This window comes from Ailuropoda melanoleuca, chromosome 15, assembly GCF_002007445.2.
Source record: "Ailuropoda melanoleuca isolate Jingjing chromosome 15, ASM200744v2, whole genome shotgun sequence".
NCBI classification, from domain to species: domain Eukaryota; kingdom Metazoa; phylum Chordata; class Mammalia; order Carnivora; family Ursidae; genus Ailuropoda; species Ailuropoda melanoleuca.
Genome location: NC_048232.1, coordinates 22,501,386 through 22,511,405, shown reverse-complemented (window position 1 = coordinate 22,511,405; position 10,020 = coordinate 22,501,386). Strand labels below are relative to the sequence as shown.

At 46.0% G+C, this 10,020-nt stretch overlaps 1 protein-coding gene across 1 annotated transcript in view; it reads left to right on the top strand.

Annotated features, from left to right (window-relative positions):
- Positions 1-283: 283 nt before the first annotated feature.
- PRTFDC1 (phosphoribosyl transferase domain containing 1) overlaps positions 284-10,020 on the top strand; it is a 90,105-nt gene continuing 80,368 nt past the window's right edge. Inside the window, exons 1-2 of the mRNA XM_002913156.4 lie at positions 284-529; positions 9,785-9,891. Of these exons, the coding sequence (XP_002913202.2) occupies positions 284-529; positions 9,785-9,891 (353 nt within the window). The remainder of the gene's footprint in view (positions 530-9,784; positions 9,892-10,020) is intronic.

Below are 10,020 nucleotides of genomic sequence, written 5' to 3'. Positions count from 1 at the left end.
GTGAAGGGAAGGTCCTATTTCAGATTCCAGATGCCCAACTGCGGGCTTGGGCCGGGGGAAAAGCAATCACACGGCTCTTTGAAAACTCCGGGCGGGGCGGTGCGACGATTTAAAAAACACATTCGGGAGAGTGTCGTCCACAGCCATAATTCGAGAACATCCCGTACCGCAGACTCTTTCACGGATTTACTTGGGATAAAGAGCGCATAAAAATTAGCAGGAAGGATTCAAAGACATTGTTCGCCTGAACGCCGGAGAGCACAGCCTTAGGGAGGCGGGGGCCATGGGAACACGTTCTCCTGCTGTAAAACCAGCCGCGGGCAGCCCCGTCCTCCCGAGTCCCAAAGGGGCGCAGGCGGCGGGGCTCCGGGGCTCCGGGGCTCGCAGACTGGCGGGCGGCGNCCCCATCCCCCCCCAGCCCTTCGCCCTCCCAGATCCTTCCCGCGCCCTTCTTTCCTTCCCGCTTTCCCCGGGAGAAACATGGCCGGGAGCAGCGAAGGAGGCGCCAGACTACGGGCGAGGCGTCGTGGTAAATGCAAACTCCCTATTTCTGGGCTGAGTCGTGCTCTCCCCGCTCTCTCCCCTCCCCTCCCTTCTTGGCACCCTCCTTTTAGATTAAATGCCTGAAATGCATTCGCGTGAAATGCGGGCGGGCCACTGCTTTGTTCTCCCGCCCCGAAGGGGATGGCTTCCATACTCCCCTGCCAGCCGCCCCTCCCCGCGCCCGACCTGACCCAACACTTCACAGCCCTTCGCTCCGTGTTCTCGGTGTCCCCCCGTCCCCGCGCCCCTCTCTCGCCACCCAGGCCAGAAATCGGATACTCCAGCGCGGAGCCTGTGTGGTGCCGGGTCCCCACTCCCGCTAGTCACGAGCAGTCACCTTGGGGAGCAGGACGGGTCTATGGAGACCCGGCGCGCTACTCCTGGGAGGTCTCCCTCCCTTTGTGCTTCCTCCTGACCCCTCCAGCCCAGGCTTCCAGTTTTGTTTCCCAAAAGGATACTGCCCAAGATTATCGAGGGCAGCTAGGAAATAAAGGAGCTCAAATGGACGGAGTTTGAGCTTTGAAACGTGGGCTGGGACTCTGGCGTCTTTGCACAAGCTCGACACAGGCTAGCTAGGGCCTCTGGGGGGTTAGTTTCCTTGTGAGCAAAAGGGAGACACAGCGTGGTTGACCCGGTGAGCGAATTGGAGAGATTGTAAAATATCTATCTAGTAGTGTGTCCGGATGGGAGGATATGGGAAGATGGGTTCCCAGACCAGAGCCTCTTTATCCCTGGGAATCCCCCAAAGAGTCAACCAGAGGGTACCCATCTGTCAGTGTCCTGGAATCAAATCCCCTCTTGCCCTGTGGCCACTGGCCTCTGCTCCGGATTCCTGTCCAGAAGAGCTTCTATAGAAAGTGGAGGTTATTATTGCCTTAGGATTAACAGTGGTGAGGGTGGAGAGTGGGGCTAACTTGCTGCATTAACATTTCTTTTTTCAGAGATCTGTGGTGTTCAGATAACCTGTCCGTGGTTATGCGTGGATTGCTGGAGTATGGGGTTTGGGGAAGGAAACACCACACACTCTTCTGAACTAACCAGGTTGAAATGTGTTGCTCAGTTCTTAATTTATCAGCAGGATCTTTCTATCTTCAAGGATGAGAAATTCATTTGTTTAGTCATTCACACCTGTTGACTGTCCTGCCAGGTGGCCCGGTGGTGTTCTAGGCTCTGCGGAGAGAGCAGGGAACCAGAAAAAGCCCTGTCTTGATTGGGCTTACATTCTAGAGAAGGCAAGCAAATAAAGAAGATAATTTCACATAGTGACCTGTGAAATGAAAAGAAAAGAGCGTAATGAGATATGGAGTGATTAGAGGGGGGCCTGGGGCCCAGAGCGGTACTGCTTTTGCCAGGTGGTCAGGATGGCCTCTTGGCAGCCATAAAGGGTGAGTAGGAGGTAGCCATGTGAACACTTGGGAGAAGAGGTACAGGGCATACCGATTGCAAAGAAATCCTTGTATCCTGAGAAGAAATCCTCACACCCAATTTGTCCAGTTACCGTAGAGAGAGCAGTCAGGCCTGGGGTTGGGGAATGGGGAGCAACGAAAATATAAAAAGGGAAACAAGTTCAATTCTGGACAAATTGAGTCTGTAAGGCCTCCAGGTCAAGAGGCATTGCAGGTGATTTGAAATTCGTATTTGCAATTGAGGCGATTGATCGGATAGACTTGGAAATCTTCAGAAAATAGAAAAATATCTGATGCTTGGAGTGGATAGGAAGGTCCGGTGAAAATGGGGAAAAAATTATAAACTGCTGAAAAAAATTATAAACCTGGAAATCCCCACATGTAAGAGGCAGAGTGTCCAGCAGAAGGCCAATAAAGAGCCCAAGAATGAATAGCAGAGTCGGAGAGGACAGACGGAGTGGTAGGTGTCTAGGGAACATAGTTTTGTTGGAGGGGCAAGAGGGGCCATTAAGAGCCTCAGATGCTGCAGGAAGAGCAAGCAGGGCAAAGATGGAAAAGAGGCCATTGTATTTAACAATTGCAAAGCCATTAGCTGTGAGAATCATTTAAACAACCATCCCATCAGTAGAATGGCTACAATATAGCACTACTCTTTAATAATACATGCTCTTGGAAAGGAATTAGGTAAATTGATATGACTAATAAGATAGGCAGATTGTTCAAGTCTAAAAAGCAAATGATGGAACAGTATAAAGAGCTCAATCTATTAGTATCAAAAGAAGCTCTCTGGGAGGCAAGGCAATTTTGTGAGAAAGACGGTGGGAGGCACTGAGAGGACCTCACGAGAGGCTGGAAACAATGTGTAATGGGGATGGCCCCTGCATTTATGCTATTTTTTCCAGTAGAGCTTGGCATGATTAGACGAACTCAAGTTGGATACGGGTAGGGAAGGCAAATTCAGAGCAAATTCAGCGTCCGGGGGGAGCCCATGGCATCTAGGGTAGAGAGGAAAGGCAAAACACAGGAAGGTACCTATACAGGAGAAATGGAGAGCCCTCAAGGATGGTTGCAAAAAACCAAAGGGAAGGTTTAGTACCAGTGGAAAAGGGGGGGCAGGCAATGATAGTGTTTATTGAGCACTTACTATGTGGTTTCCCTGTATTATTCATTTACTCCTTGCAAATCCGTGAGGGAGGAATATAATGATCTCTGTTTTACAGGGGAGGAAACGAAGGTTCTGAGAGATTAAGAAAATCCCGAAGGTCACATAACTAACAAATGACAGAAGCAGGATTGAAGTCAGGTTTTACTCACGGTGCTACGTAGAAAGCTATGATTGCAGGGAAGTCCTTCCGAGGTGGGACTGTTCTGGAAGATTGGATGTGGCATAAAGATGAAGTAGTTTGGGTTAAGGCAGGTGAAGGAATCACAAGATGTAGTAGCTAGTAGGAGGATGGAGGCAGGTTTGGGGGCTTTTCCAGAAAAGAAAATTCCGAGCAGGTAGAAACTTTGCAGATGAAGATGGCAGGGGGGCATAGAGCCAGAGGACATCAGCATAAAACAAGAAGCATGGTTTGTGCAAGAGAAGGGAATATTAAGAGTTTTAAGATGGCTCTTGCTACCAATGGCTTTCCGTTGAATCGGGGAGGTAGGACGTTAGTAGATTATTAACAGAAAGCGGTAGCAAATGTTAATTGCCAAATAAGAGCTGTAGACCCTGAGGTCAGAAACTTTGCTCAGGATTGACTGGTCACTTGATTTGGAGCCAGTAAGGCCACCAGCCCATGATCGGTACATCTTTGTTCCTTCTCAGGGAGAGAAAGATCTCTACTCGTCTGTCCTTTTGGGATCTAGTTCTTACATATGTTTTGTTTCTACCAAAGCATTATGAAAAGAATCATAGCTAGAACCTACATAGTGGGTTTGGAAGGAATAAGAAGAAAAAAATGCAAAATAACTAGTTGTATTTCTGTTATGGTTACCCCCCCCCAAAGAATTGGGGCAGTATTGGAGATAAGTAATCAGATAATCCATCTAAAGTACAACTTTATCAGGTTGGGTGCCGAACCCACCACAGAAGAGGAAGTCCTGTGTGATACAAGGTGTCATTGGCTCCTGTGAGTCCTCTTTATTCCTCTGGGAGCAGAATCTGGAGCTTTTCTTTTAGGGAAGTGTTTCTACACATTGACTCAATGAGTGATTTGAGGCACCCATCACAGCGCGCCTCCTTGCCTGGGCCAGTCCGTGTTCGGTGTTCGTGTGTGGGAATTCTTAGAAGTAGAGCTGAGGGATGAGACTCCTTTCCTCCCTGACAGTCAGGGGGGAGATGTGAGCCTGAAAATTGGTAGCAACCATGGTCACTGCCTGCAGGAGAGAGTGGGGCTCAGCGTGTGGGGCTCCGAGGCAGAGAGGAGGAGGGATTTGCTTTTTGTATGTGTTTCCAAACTACATTTCTTCCTGCGGGAAAAACCTGAAAAATGGTGCAAGAAAGAGGCTGAGCAAAAAATGATTTTTAATGGCTTAGAAAGAAGGTTTTTCGGTACATCTTCAAATGAGAAAAAAAGAGGCGCCAAATGAGTTCTGGGGTTTGAATTTTGTATAAAATGGCTCAGTTCATGTGTTTGCCACTTCCCCAGCCTAGCCATGTTTTGTGTCTTTGAACAGAGGAAGCATTGTTCTGACTAAACATAGCGCATATTAGCTGTGATACTGAAACTATTTAAAGATTTCTTGTTTTGATTTTTTAAAAAGCAGATGAATAGCATAATTATCTACAGTTCATAGCAGCCTCCGTTCCTTTAGATTTAGGACTTATTTGCAATGCAATTTGCATGCACCATTAAGAATTACAAGGAGCAAACCAGTAGTTTCTTTCTTTCTTTTTTTTTTTTTAAGCATATTCCTTTTTTTCTCCATGATAAGTGTACTCTTTAATCCCATCACCTATTTCACCATTCCCTCCACCCACCTCCTATCTGGTAACCCTCAGTTTGTCCTCTATAATTAAAGTCTGTTTCTTTATTTGTCTCTCTCTTTATTTTTCCTTTGTGCATTTGTTTTATTTCTTAAATTCCACATATGAGTGAGATCATATGGGATTTGTCTTCCTCTGACTTATTTCACTTAGCATGATATTCTCTAACTCCATCCATGTGGTTGCAAATGGCCAGATTTCATTCTTTTTTATGGCTGAATAATACTCCTCTGTGTGTGTGTGTGTGTGTGTGTGTGTGTGTGCGTGCATGCGCATCTGTATATGTTCATCTATCCATAGATACTTGGGCTACTCCCCTCGTTTGGCTATTGTAGATAATACTGCAGTAAACATCAGGGTGTATGTATCCCTTTGAATTAGTGTCCTTATATTTTTTGGGTAAATACCCAGTAGTGTGATTCCTGGATCGTAGGGTGGTTCTATTTTTAATATTTTGAGGAATCTCCATCCTGTTCTGCACAGTGGCTGCCCCAGTTTGCAGTCCCACCAACAGTGCACGAGGGTTCCTTTTTCTCAACGTCCTCACCAACACCTGTGGTTTGTAAACCAGTAGTTTCTTTATCTCTAATTGTCTTTTATCTCAACAAGGAAAACTCACTATTTCAGACTCACTGGGAAAGGCCAGTTTGAATTATAGAATAGTTTTAGAGAAATACATCTCTTCTATTTTTAAATGTATAACTTTAACTAGGGTAACAAGACACTGGCAGATAGATTTGAGGCCCTTCTGTAAATTAATTAAGACCTTTAATTTGCAAGTTAACCCATGATGTTTCAACACACCTAGGTGGCTAACTCTTACTGATAGATACTGTAGACTAGATAATGATGTAAGAGTTTTATTTCCGTTATATATCTTACTGAATCCTCACAGCAGGCATGCGAGCAGGCACTGACTCCATTTTATAGATGGACACACTGAGGCACAGAGAATTAAAGCCCCAAGTTAAGTCCCACAGCTATAAATTCCCCCACATGTGCTGGGCTTCTAAGTCCGAGTGCTTGACCTCCACTCCATGCCACCTCTGACTACAGGTTACCATGATGGCTCTTATCCATAGGTTGGTTTTGTCATTTGCTTATCATTCTTTTCTTTTTGACATCAGTCATTAGGCACTTACTACACACCAGGAAATGTCCCAGGAACTCTGAGTAAATTCTCTCTCTCTCATTCTTTTTGTTTGTTTGTTTTAAACAATAGACATGTATTTCTCATAGTTCTGGAAGCTGCAAATTCAAGATCAATGTGCTGGCTGATTTCATTCCTGGTTAGGACTCTTTTGCTGGCTTGTCGATAGCTGCCTTATTCTTCCCATTGTGTCCTCACATGGCAGAGAGAGAGAGAGGAAGAGGGGGGAGTGGCGGGGGAGAGAAAAAGAGAGAGAGAGTGAGCTAGAGAGAGAGCTTGATGTTTTTTTCTTATAAGAGCATTAATTCCATCATGAGGGCTCCACCCTCATGTCCTGATTATTTCCCATAGGCCCCACCTCCTAATGTCATCACAAGGGGCAGTGAGGGCTTCAACATATGAATTTTAGGGGGGCACCATTCAGTCCATTGTACTGTAAAAGCAGCTTCTTTGCAGCAGGTCCTCAAATGGGGTTGTTCCTGCATGCTTTGGAGACTGTCTGTTCTGTCTTAATCCTCACACCAATCCAGACCACAGGTTTTATTGTGTCTTATTTAAAGGTGGGGGAAACCGAGTCTCAGGCAGGGTGAGTACTTTCTCTAGCATCACAGCTGGGAAGGGTCAGAGCTAAGCTCTAGAACACAGAGAAGAATGTAGGCTCTCAGATGCAGCCAGGGCCAGGGCGGGAGTAGTCAAGGATTTGCATGGTAGGAAGAACGGGCTCAGAAGACCACTCGTGGAATGATGCCACCACCTGGAAGGGCTCCAGGAAGCGGCGTGGTAGTTTGTGTGTGGTCTGGAAGGGGAGCCAGGAAATGCCGTGCACTTGAATGATCTCCCTGGGGCCTCATGCCGGTTGGGGTTCTCGTCTGGCCTTTACCGTGGCCTGCCAGAGGATCTTCTGGAGGCTTCTCACGTACCGCTGGTGTTCAGGCTCTCACAGGGAACCACGGTGTTGATGATTACAGCAGACTCAGGGAGTTCTCAGGGCTGGAAAACAGAGTTGCTCTGTGCAAATTGAATAGTTGCACCCAGCCAATTTGCTGATAGAGGCAGAGCAAATGTGATACTTTTCAAATATGCAGATGACACATCATTTGGCTAACAATCTGCCCCTGGTAGATAGGAATTTCCGGAGCCTTGAGCAGTGGTGCTCTTTATGCAAGGAGACAAATCAAGACAAACCAGTTTGGGCTGGAGCTCTGGTAGTACTGGGTAGTCTGTGGATGGAGACTGTCTCATTCATTAACACATTGAATATTTTTGAGCACTTACTGTATTACAGACCAGTGTTCTGAGTGCTGGGGTTTCAACAGTGACTCAGATATGGTCTCTGTCAGAAGGCACTGACATTCTAGTGGGAGGAAGCAAGACAAAGCACACATGTGTCAAAGCCAGTAAGAGCACATGCCGAGAAGGAAAGTAAAGCTGGGGAAAGGGACATAGAGATGAGTTGGAAGGAAGGGGGTGCTGTTTTCTCTAGGTGATCAGGTAAGTCCTCCTGTGGAGGTGATATTTAAGTGGGGGCTTGAAGGAAGTGAAGTGTAAGCCATGTAGAAATCTGGGGGAAGAGTATTGTAGGCAAGAGAAAGAGCAGGTGCAAAGCTCTTGAGGCAAGATCTTGTTCAAGATCAGCAAGAAGAACGTGGCTAAACCAGAGTGCAGGAAGAAGAGAAGGCCTGCAGATGAGTAAGAGAGGTAGTCCCTGTGGGCCATAGTGAGGACCCTGGGTGGTTCTCAGAGAGTAGTGGGAAGCCCACGAAAGAGACGAGCTGAAGATGGCAGCACTCCAGCTGCCATGTTGGAATGGGGTGGGGATGCCAGGGTGGAAGCAGGGAGGCAAGTCTGACAGCTATGGGAGTGGTACCCGAAGAAATGATGGTGGCACAGACTGGGAGGTAGCAGTTGGGATGCTGACAGGTGGTCCTGGTTAAATGTTGAAGGAATTAATGATAGGATTTGCCAGTGGGCTACATGAGGGAAAGAAAGAAGTCAACAACAACATTTTGATCTGAGCAAGTAGAAAAATATGTTGTCCTTTGCTGAGATAGGAAAGGGATAAATTTGAAAGAAAATGCCCTGAGTTTGGTTTGGCTGGCGTTCCAGAGCCCAGAACTGGGATGGGCATGGGTGGGGGGTCTGGACCATAAGTTGCCCTTCTAAAACCTGAGCTAAGGTTTTGCATCGTAGGTGAGGAGAAGTATGGAAAGCTGGGGGATGTGCCAGAATTAAATTAAGTCCAAATGGATTCTATAACAGATAAGAGCAAGTGAGCCAAAGGCTGGAAGAGGCAGGAGTCTTCTCAAGGAGCCTGAATGGGAGCCTTTGAAAAGGCAGAGAGCTACGAGGGCCCCATCTGTGAGGAGTTTGGGAGAAGATCAGAGAGTAGGAGCAGTGAGCAAGGCCTCCAGAAATAACTGAGCTGACCTGAGCTTCTGCGGAGGGGGTTGAACTTGGGATACGGAGGGAGAGAGGGAAAGAGAAGGTCCAAGAAAGACAAATGAACAGAACACAGAGCTGGAAGGGTCACGACTGGACTGAAGACCAGTCTGAAGATAGGAAGGCGATGGTATAGGGGATTGGGCTGGAAAATGAGGATAGCTCTGCCTGATGAAAGCGTCAAGCTGAGTAGAGGAGTCTGATGGAAATGTGCAGGAGCCATCAGAACAGGAACCAGCAAGACAGCTATGGAATGAGTTGAGTGCTATCACTTCCCTGGTGTATCCTTTCTCGGTGATCTGAAAGTAAAAGTAACTCACTCTTCACCTTTGTTTTCTCTCCCACATCTTTACCGTTCTAACCATAAAACTTGCACATTCAGTGCTAAGCAAGGGGAAGACTGGCTCGTAGTTAAAGACCAATTTTCTTTTGTTTTTTTTTTAAGATTTTATTTATTTATGTGACAGAGATAGAGACAGCCAGCGAGAGAGGGAACACAAGCAGGGGGAGTGGGAGAGGAAGAAGCAGGCCCACAGCGGAGGAGCCTGATATGGGGCTTGATCCCATAATGCCGGGATCACGCCCTGAGCCAGAGGCAGACGCTTAACCGCCATGCCACCCAGGCGCCCCTGAAAGACCAGTTTTCTGGAACGATTTTTCCCAATAGGACTGACTAAAGTTCCCACCATAGTACATCGTTCTGAAGTGTTTACTGTAATGACTAGAACACTCAGAAGTTCGTGTCTACACTAATCCCAGGATACATGTACTTTAATAGGTAATCTTTCCCAGGCAGATGAGGCATTGACAACACATAGAAATATAATAGGATATGTAATAACATTTATAATAATGTATGATGATACTGTCCATGTTACTAAGTCCATAAGTCCAATATACTTATGAACATAGTGTTACTTATATTCATGATGCTATATAATTTTGATACAACAAACATTACAAACAATACTATCAGGTTAGCTAGAAGACATTGAGTGGATATTTCTTTGTATGATGTCAAAAGTTAGGACTGGAATTCTCTGTTCATTACCGTACTAGATCCTTTATCAGTTTTCATGAAAAAAATTACTTTCTCCCATTGAGCTTTTCATAGGTTGACAGAATGTAATCCAATGTCATATTGATCGTCAGACCTCTTCTCTGTTTTTAATAGTATTCTTTTTTCTCAAATGATAGCCATTTTTGTTTATTTATGTTTTACAAGTAAATTTCCCATGAAAAATATTGTAACCAAAGTAATTTGATTTACAGATTAGGGACGACTGGCCAGGATATGACTTGAATTTATTCACATACCCACAGCACTATTATGGAGAACTGGAGTATGTCCTCATACCTCATGGCATCATTGTGGACAGGTGAGTGTTATTTCTTGTGTTGGTCTTGGTCCTGCACTGGCTGGCCCCCTCTTGTGCGAATCATATAATACACTTTATGACACTGTTCCTGAGTCTCTCTTATATAGCCGTAGACCGAAATTTTATAGG